At 71.6% G+C, this 20,049-nt stretch overlaps 1 protein-coding gene across 4 annotated transcripts in view; it reads left to right on the top strand.

Moving 5' to 3' along the window:
• Window positions 1–6,481: 6,481 nt before the first annotated feature.
• DNMT3A (DNA methyltransferase 3 alpha) overlaps window positions 6,482–20,049 on the top strand; it is a 37,672-nt gene continuing 24,104 nt past the window's right edge. For all 4 annotated transcript variants that reach the window (XM_086875306.1, XM_086875304.1, XM_086875305.1 and 1 more), the window contains exons 1-3: window positions 6,482–6,576; window positions 15,357–15,537; window positions 19,078–19,182. In XM_086875306.1, coding sequence (XP_086731432.1) covers window positions 15,469–15,537; window positions 19,078–19,182 — 174 coding nt within the window. In that variant the 5' untranslated portion in view covers window positions 6,482–6,576; window positions 15,357–15,468. The remainder of the gene's footprint in view (window positions 6,577–15,356; window positions 15,538–19,077; window positions 19,183–20,049) is intronic.

The raw sequence follows: 20,049 nt of genomic DNA, 5'->3' as shown, positions 1-20,049 counted from the left end.
TTAATGGCAGGAGAGGGAAATCCCAATTGCCACGGGCAGGGAACGGGCACGGGAGCCCCGCGGGCCCCCACGGCCGCCCTGCGGGTGACACAAGGACAGAGGTGGCCGAGGCCACCGCAGGCTCCCCGAGTCCCGGGGGTGCCCTGGGGGCCACACCGAGCCCCGGTGAATTCCCCGCTCCTGCGGGCCCAGGGGATGCTGGCAAAGCCGCACGGGGAACGCTTCCAGCAGCAGCCTGCGAGCAGGGAGACATGTTCTGTCATCCGCCAAATATTTAATAAATCCATCTCCTCCCTGCGGGGTGTCTTGTCCCTTCGCCATGTGGAAAAGGCAGGGATTTCATGAAAAAAGGGAAGAAGGGTTTTCCTCGGCAGCGGCTGCTGGGGGCGGGAGCAGCTGCCGAGGCTGGGCCGGAGATCCCCGCATTGGTCACGGCCGCGGCTCGGGGGAGCTGACAGAGCTGCCAGTGTTCGGCCTCGGCACAGCTGCCCCCCGCCAGATGTGTCCGCACCGCACGGCCCGCACATCTGCCGGGGGACAGCGGGCTCGGGGGCACCAAGGTGGTGACACCCGCAGCAGAAGCCCCGGTCCCTGCTGGAGCCTCCCTGGGCTCGCCTCGGGCCCCCGGCACTGGCTCAGAGCCGGCCCCGGCTCCGGGGGATGCCCGGCACCGCCGCCAGGCCCAGCAGCGACACCGGGCACCGGACCGTCCCGAACCGCTGTCAGGGACCCGGCAGAAGCCTCATCCCCGGGACCCGCGGGGAGCCGGGCACGGCCGCGTCCTCCCCGCTCCCCAGCCCCAGCCTGGCACAGCTTTCCCGGCGCCCCTCGGCTGTTTGGATTAGGCATCCCGGTGGGAAGGTCCAGACCCTTCCCGGAGCCTGGAGCTGCTCCCCCCGGCAGGGAGAGAGGAGAGCGGGGGAGCCCGGGCAGCGCAGGGGCGGCTGAGCGGTGCGGTGTGCCCACCGGTGCCCGGCTGTGCCCGGCTCTGCCCCGCTGTGCCCGGCTCTGCCCGGCTCTGCCCGGCCGTGCCCGGCTCTGCCCGGCTCTGCCCTGCTGTGCCCACCCGTGCCCGGCTCTGCCCACCCGTGCCCGGCTCTGCCCGGCTCTGCCCCGCTGTGCCCACCCGTGCCCGGCTCTGCCCGCCCGTGCCAGCCCCGCAGCACCGCCTGCCCTGTCCCCTCTGTCCCCACCCGGGTCCCCGCCAGGCTCCGATTGGGGACACGGTGGGCACAGCCCCAACCCGGGGCCCCCTCCCATGGTGAGGGACCCCCACGGGGCCGTGGGTGCTGTGCAGGCTCGGCCAGGCCCAATGACAGCGATGTCCCTGTCCCTGTCCCTGTCCCTGTCCCTGTCCTGTCCCTGTCCTGTCCCTGTCCCTGCCCTGTCCCTGTCCTGTCCCTGTCCTGTCCCTGTCCCTGCTCCTGTCCCTGTCCTGTCCCTGTCCTGTCCCTGTCCCTGTCCCTGTCCCTGTCCCCTGTCCCTGTCCTGTCCCTGTCCCTGTCCTGTCCCTGCCCTGTCCCTGTCCTGTCCCTGTCCCTGTCCCCTGTCCCTGTCCCCTGTCCTGTCCCTGTCCCTGTCCCTGTCCCTGTCCTGTCCCTGTCCTGTCCCTGTCCCTGCTCCTGTCCCTGTCCCTGTCCTGTCCCTGTCCTGTCCCTGTCCCTGCTCCTGTCCCTGTCCCTGTCCTGTCCCTGTCCTGTCCCTGTCCCTGTCCCTGTCCCGCTGCTCATCCCACAGGCCGCAACCCTTTCACACCTCATTAGAGCCGTAATTAATCCCGATTATTCCCAGCTGCCGGGGGAGGGGCAGCTCCCGCTCAGAGTGGGGGGCAGCAGGTGGGCTCAGCCCCACGGAGACCCCAGGAGCCCCACGGAGACCCCAGGAGCCCCATGGAGACCCCAGGAGCCCCATGGAGACCCCAGGAGCCCCGTGCAGAGCCCGAGAACTCGTGCGCCCCAAGGAGACCCCAGGGACCCCAAACACCTCATGGATACCCCAGGATCTCTGTGCACCCCAAGGCGTCCCCAGGGACCCCAAACACCTCATGGATACCCCAGGATCTCTGTGCACCCCAAGGCGTCCCCAGGGACCCCCTGTGCCCCAGGGCTGCCCCAGCTCTGGGGAGAAGGGCGGCCCCAGCTGGCCCCGTGTGCGGCTCCATCACCCGGCACAGCTGGGGCCACCCAATGTCCCCCTGCCCGGGCCCCCCGGCCGCTGCGGCTCCCCCCGAGCCCGGATCAATCCCTTTCTGGCTGACCCCCCTGCCCTTCATCCCAGCCCTCCTCCTCCTCCTCCTCCTCCTCCTGCCCCACCGAGCGCGCCCAGCAGTGGCAGACGCGACCCCCGGGGGACCCCACGGTGTGGCCACAGGTGCCACGAGCAGGGTGGCCCGAATGCGCCCCCCGGGGGTCCCCCGTGCCCACGGGCCCGCGTGTGACACACGCTGCGTCCCCAGGGACGAGCCAGCCGCTCCCGGTGGCAGCGGCGCTCCCGCAGGGCTGGCACAAGCCCCGGGGGCTCTCGGGGACGCGACCCCAGCCCCTTGCAGCAGCTCCTCCCGCGGCCGGGCCCGGGGTACCGGGGCTGTCGCCATTTCTGCTGGTGCAGGAATTCGGCGGTGGTTGCATAACGAGGAGCCCTCGGAGCTGGAAACGAGGTCAGGCTGGAGCGGGGGGAGCGGGGACAGCGGGGACAGCGGGGACAGCGGGAGCGGCCGCAGCTGCTCTCCCTCCCCGGGCTGAGGCAGCGGGAGCCGCACGCCGGGAGTGGCACCGGGACGCGACACCACGACCTTGCCCGGCAGTGGCAGTGCCAGCAGCTGGGGCGTCCCTCGGGCCACCGTGCCGCCACATCTGCGTCTCCCGGGGTCCCTCCGGCTGTGGGACCATCGCACCTGCGTCCCCTGGGTCACCTGAGCCGTGGTGGCACCGTGCCCGGGTCCCTCGGGGTCCCTCAGATCGCGGTGCCATCACACCCGCGTCCCTCGGGTCACCATCCGGCCTTGGTCACCTTGGCCAGCACCGCTGCCACCGTCATTGCCCCGTGTCACCCAGGGCCTGGCAGCGTCCCGTGCCCCACACCCCGTGTCCCCAGGGCCTGGCACAGGTCCCCGGGGAGGGGACGGTGACACTGCCCGGCGTGCGACACCGGCTCTGCCCGGGCCGTGTCACCAGCGCCGGCTCCGTGCGGTGCCCGCCCTCCAGGCGAGATTAATTAACGCGATCCCCCCGCCAGGGACCTGCCTGTGCCCTGGCAGCTGTCCCCGTGTCCCCGTGTCCCCGTGTCCCCGTGTCCCCGTGTCCCCGTGTCCCCGTGTCCCCGTGTCCCCGGGCCGTGCTGCCGCTCGCTCTCGGAGCTGCCGGGGGTGCCCCGCGTCGGGGGACCCCGGGACCCCCAGCTCTGCCGGGCTGAGGGGGGCTCCAGGGGACACAGCCGGCCCTGGGACATGGTGACAGGGCTGAGAGAGCCGAGCGCTGCAGGCTGATCCGCTCCGAGGCCGCGGAGGTTTCTCGGGGACACAGCCATGGGGCTCCTCAGCCCTGCGGGGCTCTTTGGAGCATGCAGGGATGGAAGCTGCCAGCTCCCATGGGGCAGGACGGCTGTGCAGGAGCACGGGGACACCAGGACCTGGTGTGGGAGATGGATGACCCATGGCCTTCCTCCTCCTCCTCCTCCTCTGCTCAGCCCAGCCAAGCATGGGGCTGTTCCCCAGCATGGGATCTGGGGGTAAATCCCAATCCCAACCCAGCAGGACCCTGCCCATGGGATCTGGGGGTAAATCCCAGTCTCAGCCCAGCACAACCCTGCCCATGGGATCTGGGGGTAAATCCCAATCCCAACCCATCACAACCCTGCCCATGGGATTTGAGGGTAAATCCCAGTCTCAGCCCATCACAACCCTGCCCATGGGATCTGGGGGTAAATCCCAGTCTCAGCCCATCACAACCCTGCCCATGGGATTTGAGGGTTTAATCTCAGCGCAGCAGGACCCTGATTTGGGGGATCAATCCCAGTCCTCTGCTCTGGTCCAGGAGCACCTGCCCCTTTCCAGCCAGGATCCCAGCACCCACAGGAGGCTCCTGCAGGACACACATGGGAGTGAGCAGGGCCTATCCCACCAGGGGACAGCCATTAATTAGCATTGTTAATTAATGGGTTATTTTGCAGTGCCCCCCTGTGCACCAGGAGCCTTCCAGCACTGAGGGTGAGGAGAGCTCTGCCCAGGGGGCCCCTCCTGGGGCTGCAATCCTGGCACAGCCAGGCAGGAATGGGGCTGCCAAAGCACAGCCAGGCGGTTCTGGGCCCTTCCATGCCCGTGCCAGGGTCTGTGGCACAGCCCTGGAACCCCACACAGTGTCCAGGTGGTGCTGGAGGCTCCAAGGGTCCTCCCAAAGTCACCCCATCCTCAGCACCTGCCAGCGCTGGCCGTGGCCTGGATCAAGGCCAGGTTTGTGTGGACCGAAAGCAGCAGCTGTGCCAGGTGTTGGGAGCGGCAGCGTGAGCTCCCCACAGCCCCCCCGGCTCCTCCGGAGTGCCCCAGGTGCAGCCCTGAGCCCCCGGCTCCGAGCCCGTCCCGGCAGCCCTGGGTTGTCCTGGCAGCGCCCGGCTCAGCCCAGCTCCCGCCGCTCCGCCCGACCACAGCAGAGCCGTCAGAGGGAACCACAAACCCCCTTCCCCAAAGCCCCCCCGGCTCCCAAGGCCTGGGATGCGCTGCTGGGGATCTCTGCCTGCTGAAATTCCCGGCTGTCCGTGCCCACCAGCCAGCCCTGAGCTCCCCCAGGAGCTGAGCCTCCCAGGGATGGCACTGGGGACACTGTCCCTCAGCCTGGCATCCCCCTCCCAGGGATGGCACTGGGGACACTCTGCCCCTCAGCCTGGCATCCCCTAGCCAGGGATGGCACTGGGGACACTCTGCCCCTCAGCCTGGCATCCCCTCCCAGGGATGGCACTGGGGACACTCTGTCCCTCAGCCTGGCATCCCCCTCCCAGGGATGGCACTGGGGACACTCTGCCCCTCAGCCTGGCATCCCCTCCCAGGGATGGCACTGGGGACACTCTGTCCCTCAGCCTGGCATCCCCTCCCAGGGATGGCACTGGGGACACTCTGTCCCTCAGCCTGGCATCCCCTAGCCAGGGATGGCACTGGGGACACTCTGCCCCTCAGCCTGGCATCCCCCACCCAGGGAGGGTCCAGGGGCCCCATGTGTGGGGAAACCGCTGGGCAGCACCCTCAGAAATGTCCTGCCAGTGCCCAGAGACCTGCTGGCAGCAGGAGAAGGGGGACACGGCTGGCACAAGTGTGGGGAGGAGGGATGGGACAAGAAGGGACGGCCCGGCTCGGCTCGGCTCGGCTCGGCTCGGCTCGGCTCGGCTCGGCTTGGCTTGGCTTGGTATGGCACAGCCTGGCTTGGCACAGCACAGCTTGGCAAGGCTTGGCATGTCTTGGCATGACACTGGACAGCCCTTGACTGCACTTGGCTTGGCTTGATCTGGTACGGTGTGGCTTGGCATGGCACAGCTTGGCATGGCTTGGCTCAGACCAGCCTGTCCTGGCTTGGCATGGCACAGCACGGCGTGGCTTAGCTTGACATGGTACAGGCCTTGACTGTGTTTGGCTTGACCCTGCCTGGCTTGGCCCAGCATGGAATGGCTTGGCTTGGTTTTAGCATGGCACAGCTTGGCACGGCTTGGCACGGCACTGCACAGCTCCTTACTGAGCCCGGCTTGGCTCGGCCCAGCCTGGCCTGGACTGGCACAGCTCAGCTTGGCACAGCTTGGCTTGACATGGCACAGCCTTTGGCCACACTTGGCTCGGCCCAGCCTGGCATGGCACAGCATGGAATGCCCTGGCACGGCTTGGCAATGCAAGGTTTGGCACGGCAGGGTTTGGGATTGCATGGCAGGGTTTGGCACGGCAGGGTTTGGCACGGCAGGGTTTGGCACGGCACACCATGTGTTAGCACCGGGCTCTCTCCCTGTGCCAGCCCTGGTGCAGGAGCTCAGTTCCGTGTCTGAGCCGAGCTGTGCTGTGCCAGCAGTGCCGAGCTGTGCCCCGGTGCCGAGCCGAGCCGAGCCGTGCCAGCGGTGCCGAGCTGAGCTGAGCTGTGCCGAGCCGAGCCGGGCCGGTCTGGCGGTGCCGAGCTGAGCTGAGCTGTGCCGAGCTGAGCCGAGCCGGGCCGGTGGTGCCGAGCCGTGCCGAGCCGAGCCGGGCCGGCGGTGCCGTGCCGAGCCGGGCCGGCGGTGCAGAGCCGTGCCGAGCCGAGCCGGGCCGGCGGTGCCGAGCCGAGCCGAGCCGGGCCGGCGGTGCCGAGCCGAGCCGAGCCGGGCCGGCGGTGCCGAGCCGAGCCGAGCCGAGCCGGGCTGGCGGTGCCGAGCCGAGCCGTGCCGAGCCGAGCCGGGCTGGCGGTGCCGGTGCGCGCTGCCGGCGGGCTCTAGGACCGCGCGGCGGGCTCGGTGCTGCAGTGGAGGCGGCGGCGCTGCGGGAGGAGGCCTGGCCGGGCAGCGCAGCGGCGGCGGCGGCTCGGCGGGGCTCGGCACGGCTCGGCGGGGCTCTGCGCCGGGCCCGCACCGGCCCAGGTAACCGGGACAGCGGGACACCGGCACCGCCGGGACACCGGCACCGGCACCGCCGGCCTGGCTCGGGAGCGCTCGACTCCGCTCGGGCACACTCGCGTCCGCTCGGCTCCGTTCGGTTCTGTTCAGCTGATGCATTCGGCGGGGTTCGGCTCCGTTCGGTTCGGTTCGGTTCTGCTCCGTCCGGTTCGGTTCGGGTGGTGCCTTCGGAAGGGCTCGGGCCCATCCGGAGGGGGTTCGGGTTCCTCCGCAGGGGTTCGGGTCCCTGCGGCTGAGGTTCGGGTCCCTACGGCCGAGGTTCGGGTCCCTCCGGCGGACTTCGGCTCCCTCCGGCGGGGTTCGGCGCGACTCGGCCCGGGCCGGCGCGGCCCCGGTGTCTCCGCCGTCCCGGGCCCGCGGCAGGAAAACACGGCAGGGCCGGGCCCGGCGGGCCCCCCCGGCCTCGCGCCGCCCCCGCCCGACCCGGGCCCGCTCGGCCCGGCCGTGCGGGCGGGGGTGGCTGCGCGGCCCGGCCGGCCCGGCCCCCGCGGCGCCGCCGTGTCCTTGAGCGCGGCGCGGGCGGCTGAAGGGCAGCGGGGCCCGGTGGCACCGCCGGGTGTCCCCCCGGTCCCCTCCCGGCCCGCGGTGTCACCGCCGTGTGCCCCCCGGGGAGACGCGGGCCCGCGGCCGGCCCTGCCCTGCCCGCGGCGGGGCCGCCCGGGGGAGCGGCCGGGACGGCCCTGCCCAAACTTCGGGGCTTTTGCAGCAAAAATCCCCCCGGGGCAGCGGGGGCCGGGCGGGCACGGGCCTGGCGGGGCGCGGGGGACTGCCCGTGCTGCCCATCCTGCCCGCTGGGCCACGGCTTCTTCCCCCTTCTCTCTCCTCCTCCCCCTGCCGCTCGCTGCCCCCTTCACGCTCTGCTACCCCTACCTGTGCTCCCCCTTCCCGCTCACTGCCCGCTTCCTCATCACCTCCCCTTCCTTCCCCCTTCCCTTTCCCTCTCACTTCCCCTTCCTTCCTCCTTCCCTTTCCCTCTCACCTCCCCCTTCCTTCCCCCTTCCCTTTCCCCCTTCCTTCCCCCTTCCCTTTCCCTCTCACTTCCCCCTTCCCTTTCCCTCTCACTTCCCCCTTCCTTCCCCCTTCCCTTTCCCTCATCACCTCCCCTTCCTTCCCCCTTCCCTTTCCCTCATCACCTCCCCCTTCCTTCCCCCTTCCCTTTCCCTCTCACTTCCCCCTTCCTGCTCACTTCCCACCACCCTCTCACTCTCCTGTCCCTCTGCTTTCTTATCTCGCTCTTCCTTCCACCTTCCCCATCATTTCCCTTTCCTTTTTGCTTCTCCCCCTTCCCACTCACTTCCCCCTTCCCCCTCGCTCCCCACTTCCGATTCACTTCCCGCTGCTGTCTCCCTTCCCCCTCACTTCCCCTCTCCCCTCCCTTCTCCTTCCCCCTCGCTCCCCTTTCCCTCCCACCGCTCTTTCCTCCCCCCGCTTTCCGGGGTGTTTCGCCTGCGCAAACCTGTGGGCAAATGAGATTTTCCTCCTCGCTCAGTTCCTCTTTCTGTGTTTCTGCCCTTTGTGTGACGTCGCCGGTGTCACGGCGGGACCGGCCGAGTCCCGTGCCCGCCGCCGCTCCGGGCACCCGCCTGCCGTGGTGCCGGTGAGCCCCGGAGCCCCCCGGCACCGGCGGAGCGTGGGACCGGCCCCGCCGCTCCGGCAGCTCCGGCTCGGGCCCCTCGTGCTGAGTCAGCTCCAAACTTCCCAGCGGAGCAGCCTCTGTGGCGAGGCCGCAGGCCCGGTGTGGCCCGGTGTCCCCCGGTGACCCTGGCGGGCCGTGCCCCTGAAATCCGGCGGCAGCGGCTGCTCTGTCCCCGGAGCCCCGGGCCGAGCCGTGCCAGGCTCTGCCGAGCCGTGCCAGGCTGTGCCGAGCCGAGCCGTGCTGTGCCATGCCGTGCCAGGCTGTGCCGAGCCGTGCCAGGCTGTGCCGAGCTGTGCCGTGCCAGGCTGTGCCACACCACACCGTGGCAGCCGCTCGGAGCCCCTCAGGCAGCGCTTTTCGTGCAGGGAGTTTTATTTTGGCACATCCCTGCCCCACGCCTTCCCACGGCCGTGGCCCGGCGAGGCGAGGCGCGGTGCCCCGAGGGAAGCGCGTGGGCCTGGCAGGTGCGGCCGGCGCGTGCCGGGGACACGCGTGCGCCAGGTGCGCCAGCTGTGCCAGCTGTGCCAGCTGTGCCAGCTGCGCCAGGGAAGAGCCGGCGGCGCTGGCACACGACGTTTGCTGGGATGGCTCCGGGTCCCGCTCGCCTCGAGGCCGCGGGTCGGTTTGGGCTCCCGGCGCGGGAGGAACCGGCGGCAGACTCCGCTCACCTGGCACCCGTGCCCTGCTGCCATCCCGCTGCCCTGCCGCGGGGCTCGGCGCGTGCCGGCGGTGTTGGGCCTGTTCCCGCGGTTAACCGCCGTTCCCAGCTCCCGGCCCATCCCCGATCCTGGTTTGGATCGCTCCAGCTCGGCTCCTGCCCCGGCACAGCTCCCTGCCCTGCTCCCACCAGCCCGAGGGTCCCTGGGGGCTCTGGGCTCTGCTCACTGGGATCAGATGATGATCCAGGATCATCTCCTGGAGTCCTCTCCCCAGGAACTGAGCGTGTGGAGCTCCTGGCTGCTCCTGGTGGGACATTCCCAATGCTCCAGCAGCCTCCCCATTGTCCTGCTGGGTCCATCCACACTGTCCCACCTGCAGAGCTGCACCACAGCCTGCTGCTGGGGTCTCACTCACACACACATCACTGTCCCTCCCATGCCATGCCATTCCATGGATCCCACCCCATCCCACCCCATCCCACCCCATCCCATCCCATCCCATCCCATCCCACCCCATCCCATCCCATGGATCCCACCCCATCCCATGGATCCCATCCCATCCCATGGATCCCATCCCACCCCATCCCACCCCATCCCACCCCATCCCGTGGGCAGTTGGGTTTTTGCCCTGGCCCTGCCAGTGCTCCTGCTGGGACAGATGCAGCTGTGGGGCTGCAGTGGGTGCCTGGCGTGGGCTGTGCTGTGCAGCCCCGTGTTGGTCCCTGGGGTGCCGTGTATCGTTCATGGGGTGCTGTGCTTTGCTCCTCGGGGTGCCCTGAGGTGCTGTGGTGCCCTGGAGTGCAGGAAATCACTCCCTCGGGTGCCATGGGGTGCTGTGGGGTGCCATGCATCACTCTCAGGGGTGCTGTGGGGTGCCATGTGTTGCTCCCTGGGGTGCCATGGGGTGCAGTGGTGCCATGGGGTGCAGTGAATCGCTCCCTGGGGTGCCATGGGGTGCAGTGGTGCCATGGGGTGCAGTGAATCGCTCTCTGGGGTGCCATGGGGTGCAGTGAATTGCTCCCTGGGGTGCCATGGGGTGCAGTGGTGCCATGGGGTGCAGTGAGTCACTCCCTGGGGTTCCATGGGGTGCAGTGAATCACTCCCTGGGGTGCCATGGGGTGCAGTGGTGCCATGGGGTGCGGTGAATCGCTCCCTGGGGTGCCATGGGGTGCAGTGAATCGCTCCTCAGGGTGCTGTGATGCCATGGGGTGCAGTGAATCACTCCCTGGGGTGCCATGGGGTGCAGTGGTGCCATGGGGTGCAGTGAGTCACTCCCTAGGGTGCCATGGGGTGCAGTGAATCGCTCCCTGGGGTGCCATGGGGTGCAGTGAATCACTCCCTGGGGTGCCATGGGGTGCAGTGAGTCGCTCCTCAGGGTGCTGTGATGCCATGGGGTGCGGTGAATCACTCCCTGGGGTGCCATGGGGTGCAGTGGTGCCATGGGGTGCAGTGAGTCACTCCCTAGGGTGCCATGGGGTGCAGTGAGTCGCTCCCTGGGGTTCCATGGGGTGCAGTGGTGCCATGGGGTGCAGTGAATTGCTCCCTGGGGTGCCATGGGGTGCAGTGAATCGCTCCTCAGGGTGCTGTGATGCCATGGGGTGCGGTGAGTCGCTCCCCGGGGCGCTGTGGGGTGCAGTGTCTCCATCCTTGGGGTGCACCACGGGGCTGGCTCAGTGCTGCTGAGCACCGCAGGGTCCCCCCTCCAGGCCAGGTCTATTTTTAGGATCACCCCGGCTCTCCCTGGCACTCTGTCCCCTCCAGTCCCCCAGATCCCGGTGGCGGTGGCTCCCAGAGCCGAGGCACGTGTGGCCGGGCGCTCCTCCCGCAGAGGCCAAATATTTCACCCCTAAATTACAACTCCCGAGATGAGGTCAAGGCCACGGTGCTTTCGGCATCACCATCTGTCGGAGCCGAAATTGCGTAGCCCGGGGACGCCCACCCTGTTCCCGGCACCCCCCCCTCGGCAGCAGCACCCACGCTGGGGGGGCCGGGGGGCACCCCCGCCGTGAGTCAGGGGTGGGGGGCGCAGAGGGTGGGGGTGACTCACGGCCGCCGCTCCTGTCCCCTCTGAGTCAATCCCGGAGTTGTTCCCTGGCGCTGGGAGGGAGGAGGAGGAGAAGGAGGAGGAGGAGGAGGAGGAGCGCGGTGGTGGCAGTGACTCAAAGTGACAACAACAATAATAATACGCTGCGGCACTTGTCACGGGAGAGGCGCTTGGCCGGGGTCCCTCGTGCGTCCCCACCGCCGCCGGCGCACGAGGGACCCCGGCCAAGGCGGGGGTGTCACCGCCGCACGCGGGGTCACCTCGGGACGGGAGGGGGGGACTGCGGGGACGGTGTCCCCCGCTCGCCACCGGCACGGGGGGCTGCGGGGGACCCCGCTCGCCGTCACCTAAAATGGCCGGTTAGGTCCCTGCAGGCTCCCGGCTGCGGCACGGCACCGCCGAGGTCCCTAAATATATAAAAAAGGCGGGATTTCGGGTGGGTTTTCCATTTTCGTGCCGGTGGCTGCCGCGTGTCTCGCCCAGCCGGCGCAGGTAACCCACTTCGGAACGCCTCTGCCGCCGCGGCGAGCGTGACTCGCCGGTCCTGCCGTGCGGGAGCGGCAGCGCCAGCCGGCCCGGGGCCCCCGCTCGCCCGGCCGCAGGGTCAGCGCCTCCGGGGACAGCGCCGGCCGCGGGGGCCGCTCCTTCCCCGCCGGAGCGCCGGGCGCGGCTCCGTCACCGCCGCCGAGCCGAGCGGCGGCCGGGGGATGCCGCCGAGGACGCTCCCGCCGGCCTAAGGCGAGGGCTCGGGGCCGAACCCCCGTCCCGGCCGTCCCGCAGCGCCGCGGCGGGCGAGCGCAGCCCGGTAAGAGCGCGGGGAGCGGGGCCGGGAGCGCCGGCGGGTCCCGCACGGCCCCTCCGGCGGGGCCCCGCGGGGCGGGCAGCGGGAGGCGGCCGGGCCGCCGCGGCTCCCCGGCTTTGTTCGGCGGCCGGAGCCGCCGCGGGGTTTGTGCGCAGAACAACTATTTTTAGAGCATTTGGAGACCATGTTGGCTGGAAGCGAATCAAAGCCGCGAGCTGTCCCTTCCTCTTCGGCAGCGCCAAGCGGGCTCGGCCGCCGCCGCACCGGGCGGGCCGGGGGGGGCTCAGCCGCTCCCCGGGGCTGCCGGAGGGACCCCGCTGCCCAGGGGGTGCCGGCGGCACGGCAGAGACCCCCGGCAGCGGGACCCCGGTGCAGCCGCGGCGTCCCCGGTGCAGCCGCGGTGTCCCCGGTGCAGCCGCGGTGTCCCCGGTGCTTCCCGGCCGCTCGTGTCCGGCCGTGCCGTGCCGTGCCGTGCCGTGCCGTGCCGTGCCGTGCCGTGCCGTGCCGTGCCGTGCCGTGCCGTGCCCGTCCCGGGGCCGTGCCGAGGCGCGGGGTCCCGGGGGGCTTCTGCCATGGTGGGGGGCTCCGCCAGCGGCACCCCGGGAGGGGAACGTGGGGCCGGGGCGCTGTGCCGAGCGGTGCCGAACCGAGCCGTGCCGTGCCGTGCCGTGCCGTGCCGTGGGCTGGTGGCAGAACCGCTGACAGAGGGGCCGAGAGCCGTGGCCGGGGGGTGCGGGGGGTGCGGGGTGCCGGCCCTGGCCCCTCATCTCACGGGCATCGCGGTGCCCAGGGGCCAAGTGCCGGGTCGGGGCCGCGTGTGCCCGCGGGGGGCTGGCCCGGACACCCCTGTGCCACCAAGGGGACGGGGACAGGGACAGGATGGGGCCGGGGCTTCCCCGGGGGCTCCCCGAGCTGCTGAGGGACCGGTGTCCGGCACAGGGCTGTGCCTGGGGGTACAGCCTGCACCCCACACCCCCGTCTGGTGTCCTGCACCCCCGGGTCCCGCACCCCAACCCTCCATCCCCAGCCTGCACCCGCGCCCCCGCCCCCCTGCCCGCACCTTCCCCGCAGCCCAGCCTGCGACAGGGGCAGTGGGGCAGGGCGGGCTGAGCCCCCCCACCTGTCCCCGGCCCCCCAAACCCCGGCGGTCCCCGTGCCCGCGTCGGGGGGCGGCTGCAGCCCCCCCGGCCCCCCGGCAGCCCCCGCCGCACCGGCCGCGGCCCGGGGGGATGTGTCGGGGTGGGAGAGGTGCTGAGAGCGGCATCCTGCCCGCCCCGGCCCCCCCGAGCCCCCCGCCCGCCGCTGGGAACGGCTGCGGCTGGAAAGCTCTAGAAACAAATTGCAGCTCCGGTGCCAAAGGCAACAGCAGCCCCGGCCATGGCGAATGCAGCGTTTGCCATAGCAACAGGTGCCGGCTGGCGCCTCCCCCCCGGCCCCCCGCAAGCGGCCCCCGGCCCCCCGCAGCCAGCACCCCGCACCCGGACCCCGCACCCTGCGCCCCCCAGACCCCACAGCCAGCGTCCCCCGGTTCCCTGCAGCCAGCACCCACAGCCAGCATCCCCCGGCCCCCCCGGTCCCGCACCCAGCACCCCACACATCCCACAGCGTGCAGACCCCGTGCCTGTACCCCACACCGGGCACCCCGCACACCCTGCGCCCCAAACCCTGCCCTGTACCCCAAACCGCGCACCCCGCACACCCTGCACCCCAAACCCTGCGCCCCAAACCCTGCCCTGTACCCCACACCGGGCACCCCACACACCCTGCACCCCAAACCCTGCCCTGTGCCCCCTGCACCCGGACCCCGCACACCCTGCGCCCCAAACCCTGCGCCCCAAACCCTGCCCTGTACCACAAACCGCGCACCCCGCACACCCTGCACCCCAAACCCTGCCCTGTGCCCCCTGCACCCGGACCCCGCACACCCTGCACCCCAAACCCTGCCCTGTGCCCCACACCGCGCACCCCGCACACCCCGCACCCCAAACCCTGCCCTGTACCCCACACCGTGCACCCCACACACCCTGCGCCCCAAACCCTGCCCTGTGCCCCCTGCACCGTGCACCCCGCACACCCTGCACCCCAAACCCTGCCCTGTACCCCACACTGCGCACCCCACACACCCTGTGCCCCAAACCCTGCCCTGTACCCCACACTGCGCACCCCACACACCCTGCACCCCAAACCCTGCCCTGTGCCCCCTGCACCGGGCACCCCGCACACCCTGCACCCCAAACCCTGCCCTGTGCCCCCTGCACCCGGACCCCGCACACCCTGCACCCCAAACCCTGCCCTGTGCCCCCTGCACCCGGACCCCGCACACCCTGCACCCCAAACCCTGCCCTGTACCCCACACCGGGTACCCCGCACACCCTGCACCCCAAACCCTGCCCTGTGCCCCCTGCACCGCGCACCCCACACACCCTGCACCCCAAACCCTGCCCTGTGCCCCCTGCACTGTGCACCCCGCACACCCTGCACCCCAAACCCTGCCCTGTACCCCACACCGTGCACCCCACACACCCTGCGCCCCAAACCCTGCCCTGTGCCCCCTGCACCCGGACCCCGCACACCCTGCACCCCAAACCCTGCCCTGTACCCCACACTGCGCACCCCACACACCCTGTGCCCCAAACCCTGCCCTGTACCCCACACCGGGTACCCCACACACCCTGCACCCCAAACCCTGCCCTGTGCCCCCTGCACCGGGCACCCCGCACACCCTGCACCCCAAACCCTGCCCTGTACCCCACACCGGGCACCCCACACACCCTGCGCCCCAAACCCTGCCCTGTACCCCACACCGGGTACCCCACACACCCTGCACCCCAAACCCTGCCCTGTGCCCCCTGCACCACGCACACCCTGCGCCCCAAACCCTGCCCTGTGCCCCCTGCACCGGGCACCCCGCACACCCTGCACCCCAAACCCTGCCCTGTGCCCCCTGCACCGGGCACCCCACACACCCTGCGCCCCAAACCCTGCCCTGTGCCCCCTGCACCGGGCACCTCCCGCAGCCCCTGTGCTGCACCCTGCATGCCCCACACCTTGTACCCAGCACCCTGCACCCCACAGAATGCACCCTGTACCCCTCCCAGCCCACACTGCACACTCCTCCACGCACCTCACAAGGTGCACGATGCACCCCAAAACATGCACTGGGCACTGCGCTGTGCAAAGGGCACCCCACACTGAGCATCGTGTGCTGGGTGCCCCACACCACACTGTGCACCCATCACCCCGTGCAAAGGGCACCCCACACTGAGCATCGTGTGCTGGGTGCCCCACATCACACTGTGCACCCATCAATCACCCCGTGCCGTGCACCCTGTACCCACTCTGTGTGCCCCACACCGTGCACCCCTCACCATGCACCCCACACTGTGCACCCCACACCGTGCGCCCTGCACTGACTGCACCCCACACCGTGCACCCCACACCGTGGCCCGGGCTCGGGCACCTGCCGGGCCGATGGCGGGGAGGGGGAGCCCAGCCCGGCCGAGTCAAGGCTGTGGCGTGTTAATAATTGCCGGGGCTGGGGCCGGGCCGGGGGGCGGCGGGCCGGGAGCACCCCCTCACCCCCGTCCCTGTCCCTTCCCGCAGGGGCAGGAGGATCCAGGCAGGCGGCAGAGGACGGCTCCCGGACCCCTCCTCGGCGCAGCGGGGTCCGCTCAGGCGCTGAAGAGGCGGCGGCCGCCCGCCCCCGTGGCCCACGATGCCGTCCAGCGGGACCCTGGACGCCGGCAGCCCCGCGCCCAGCCGCGAGGCGCTCGACACGCACAAGGTACGGGCCCCTGAGGGGCTCCGGGGCTCGGCTCCCGCTGCCGCTGGCAGGAGAAGGGGGTGCGGGCCCCCCGTGCCACGGCCCGGCCCTGCGGCGGAGGGGAGCGCGGGGCCGGGCGGGGGGGCCGGGGGCGCAGGGAGAGGCCTGAGCCGCGGCCGGGATTAGCGGGGATTGAGCTATTCCTGGAGCTGGGAGCGTGGGGAGTGGACGGGGACAGAGACCTGCTGTCACCTCCCGGCTGCGGGCAGAGCTCGGGCGAGGCGGCTGGCAGGGTGGGGGTGACCCCAGGGGGGCTGTGCCCCCCAGGATGGGGGATGTCCTGGCCCTGGAGGGTGTGCTGGGTTGGTGCCCTGCGCTGTTCGGGACGCGTGGTGGCCCTGTAAGCCCCGTGCCAGCCCTGCTCCCCGCTCGTGGGGGTCCCGCCTGTTCAGGGGGTCCCCGCACCTCCTCCGCGTGTGACACCAGGCTCAGGAGGGACACCTCGTGCTGGGCCGGGGTGGCCGCTCCCAGTGCCAGGGCTGGCAAAGCCATTGCTGTTCCTGTGGGGCGGAGTGTCCAGCAGCGCAGGGCAGGGCTGGGCAAGGCGTGGGCAGCGGGGCTGCGGCCGGCTGGACACCGTCCCACTGCGGGCACCGCCAGGTCGGGGTCATCCCGGTTCCTCCCAGCCGGCTGGGTCACACTGTGCTCGCACACTGGGGCTCCCCATCCTCCAGCCATTGCTCTCGGCGGCCGGTGTGTCCGCTGGGATGTGTCCCCGTGTCCCCCGGGACGTACCCGGGTTCTCGGCACAGCTGTGGGCACGGGCACCCGGGGGCGGCTCGGTCTTTCCTTGCCCCGCAGTGTGCCGGCAGGAGCTGGGAGCGGGGTGGATGCGCAGCCCCCGTGCTTTGGGGCGCTTCTGGGCACATGCAGGGCACAGGGCAGTGCCCGGGATCCCGGGAGCCCCGGGAGCGGGGCAGTGCCCGGCGGTGCCCGGGAGCCCCGGGAGCGGGGCAGTGCCCGGGATCCCGGGAGCCCCGGGAGCGGGGCAGTGCCCGGCGGTGCCCGGGAGCCCCGGGAGCCCCGGGAGCCCCGGGAGCGGGGCAGTGCCCGGCGGTGCCCGGGCTGTGCTGGCAGCAGCGCGGCCGCCGAGCGCTGTCCTGGGCTGACCCCTCGGGACGCGGCGTCGCCTCCCCCGCGGCCACGCGCCGAGGTCACCCCGCCGAGGGCGGCCGCTGCCCGCGGGGCCGCCAGGGAGGAGCGCCCCGACGCCTCCGGCACCGCGGGCCGGGCCGGTACCGGCGGCTCCCGGCACGGTCCCGGCGGCGCCGAGCCCCGCTGCCACCCGTGCCAGGTGCCCGGGGCCGGTTCTCCCGGGCCGTGCTGGCGGTGCGGCGGAGCGCCCGGCACTGCGGCAGCCGCAGCTCGGCCCGCCGCGCTCCGCCGCCGTTCCCTCCGCGCTGTTGCTTGGCAGCGGCGCGGGAGCGGCACCGGGGACGTGCCGCGGAGCTCCGGGCGGCGGGCACGGGGTGATGGATGGGGATGAGTCAGCTCCCGGCGGGATGCGGCGAGGGGCTGCGGCACCGGCCCCCCTGCCCGGCTGGGGGGAGCAGAGCCCCCGCGGAGCCCTTTGCTCAGCCCTGCCCGTGCCCGGGCTGCACCCCCGCTCCTGCCCTGCTTTTGGGGTGCCCCGGGCTGGGTTCCCTGTCCCGATGTGTGCCGGGGGCATCTCCCTGGCACCCCGCCACCATGGCAGCCCTCGAGCCAGCTCTGTCCCTCCAGAGCCTCCCTCTGTCCCCCTGTCCCTCCAGCTCTGCCCCCCTGGCCTCTCTGGCACCCACTGGGTCCGTGCCAGCTGCATCTTCTCCTGCCCACGGGAGGCCTGGCTGCCACCTGGTGCGCGTGACACCCCCAAACCTTTCATGTCCATCCGCTGTAAATGCTGCCGGGACCGGGATGAGCTGAACTGCGGTGAGGGACGAGTGGCTGGGGCAGTGCCAGCAGCCAGGGTGGCACTGGGGCAAAGGGACAGGTGCTGGGGTCTCCCCGGGGCTGGCCCGGACCCCTGGGCTCCTGGTGCTGCCTGCAGCACAGCAAGGCACAGGGGGCCTGTGGGGCAGGGACCCCCAGAACCCCCCTCAGGGACTTCTGCATCAGGATGGTGCTGGATCTGGGATCCTGACATCGCCCTTGGACCTGTCCCAAAACTTTCCAGCCGGCATGGCACGGGGAGTGGGGCCCGGCCCTGGCAGTGCCTCTGCAAGCTGTGGTGTCTCCTGTCCTCATTCAGCCCTGGTGGTGCCAGCAGGTGCCAGGGCTGGGGGTCCCTGCAGGGCTGGGGGTCCTTGCAGGGCTGGGGGGGTCTGTGCAGGGGGCTGGGGGTCCTTGCAGGGCTGGGGGTGTCTGTGCAGGGGGATGGAGGCTGCCCGGCCCCACAGGCAGGCCAGAGGGGCTGGGACAAGCTCGGTTCCAGGGGGACACGGCGGGGGCCGGGTCAGACCTACCCGTGTCTCCGTGCATCCCACGTGCAGCAAGAGCAGGCAGGGGAGGCGGGCAGCAGCGGGGACAGGGGGGGGATGCAGCTGGGGCTGGGCTGGGTGGCGCGGAGGAAGCTGCTCTGGGGACCACGGGAGGGGGCACCGGAGCACAGAGTGTCCCAGTGGCGTGGGATCTTCGTGCTGGCCCCGCGGGGATGTTCCAGCCGCACCCCGATGGTGCGGCCGCCCGGCCCAGGGGGGCGCAGGGCAGGAATGCGGTCGGTGCCGGCGCCCGCCGGGGTGCGGGGCCGCACGGCTGCAGCTGGATGCCGGCGCTGTCTGGCTGCCAGCCCCATCCCCTCCCTGGCCTCTCCCTCACCAGCCCCCCACCGGCCTCTCCTCCTTCCCCGCTCCCCCTCCGCGGCCTCTTCCTGCTTGGCTGCCGCCGCCGGGATCTTCTGGGGCTCAGGTGAAAGGGACCCCGCGCCCGCCGCGTCCCCCCCGGTGCCGGGCGCGGGACCCCCGAGCGGGGACGGGGCCCCCAGCGCCCCGCGGTGGCCTCGGCACGGGAGCCGGTTCATTTCCCGGAGCCGCGTTCGTGCCGCGCCGCCGTGCTGGCACACACGAGCTGCCAGCGCCAGGGACAGGGCACGGGGACACGGCGGGGTCCCCAAAGCGGGCAGCTGCTGCCGGCCCTTGTCCCAGGGAGCCTGACGGCCGCCCGCAGGCCCGCGCTGTGCTGTGTCCACGCGGCCTCGCTGTGCTGTGGGGTGCAGGAGCCCCCAGCCCTGCGTGTGCGGGGTTTGCCGGGTGGCAGCAGCGGGCGCGTGTCCCGAGCTGGCACATGGCATGTGGCACCACGGCGGCCCGTGCCACAGCCCAGGTGTGGCAGGAGCCACTGTCACCCTTCTAAGTGTCCTGGTGCCGCTGGCCCGACGATGCCACAGTGGTCCCACCCGGCCGGGCAGGCGCCTGTCCCTGCGGTGCCCGCGGTGCCGGCAGTGCCAGCGCCGAGCGGCTGCGGAGCCGTGCCCATCCCCGGCTGCCCGGCGGCGTAACCGCGCTCTCTGTGTCCGGCTCGCAGGGGGAAGAGGAGCCCGAGGAGAACCCGAGCAAGGAGGAGAAGCAGGAGCCGGGGACGCCCATGAGGAAAGCCGGGCGGCCCGGGCGGAAGCGCAAGCATGCCCAGGTGAGCCAGCGGGCGCCAGGGCCAGGTGGGTGGCGGTGGGTGTCCCCCCGTGGGGCTGTCCTGCCCTGTGTGCCAGGGTGCTGAGCCAGAGGAGCTCCCAGAGCAGCCGGAGGGACTGTCCCCCCCTGGCCCCCAGCGAGCCCTCCTGTGCCCGGTGGCACCGTCCCGCTCCATGGGGCTCCGTTCGAGGCCCCACCGTGCATTCGCTCCCTGCCTGGGCAGCTGGGGCCCTGGTCCCTCATGCTGGGGCTGCTGGGCCCAGGGTGCAGAGCCCCCGAGGCTCTGGGAGCCTCCCCAGCTCCTGCCCACAGGCAGTGCCCACCCAGCAGTCCGGGCTCGCTCAGCTCTCGCTGCACCACGGGCACCGTGCCCGCCGGGGTCAGCTGGGGAGTCACGGCGTGCTCGGGGCCGTGGGGGGCTCGCTGGGACCCGGCACCGGGCACTGAGGACACCCTTGGCTCTGAGCCATGCTGTGTCCCAGTGCCAGTGGGGAGCCACAGTGGCTCCCTCCTTGCAGGGTGGCCGGGTGACACCTGGCTGCTGCCCCCAGTTCGGTGTGAGCGGAGGTGTGAGTTCCTCTGGCTGCTGAAGGCCCAGAGGGAAGGTGCCCTTACGTCTCCCAGGCTCAGACAGCGTCCCCAGTCCTCATTCCTGCAGGAGGGGACAGAGGGGTGACAAAGGGGCCCAGGGTGATGAGTGGGCCACAGGAAAGAGCAGGGCCTGGGAGACAAACGCAGCTGAGGCACCTTCACTCTTAGAAGGCTGCAAATCCTTTTTGGAAAAGTTTTTGGCAACCGAAAGGGTTAAAGCTGTGCTGGGACGTTTCAGGTCCGAGCTGCCTGTCCCGATGGTCCCTGATCCGTGCCA

This window comes from Cyanistes caeruleus, chromosome 2 (genome assembly GCF_971803275.1).
Source record: "Cyanistes caeruleus chromosome 2, bCyaCae1.hap1.1, whole genome shotgun sequence".
Classification (NCBI taxonomy): domain Eukaryota; kingdom Metazoa; phylum Chordata; class Aves; order Passeriformes; family Paridae; genus Cyanistes; species Cyanistes caeruleus.
This window is presented reverse-complemented; position numbering and strand designations above follow the sequence as displayed.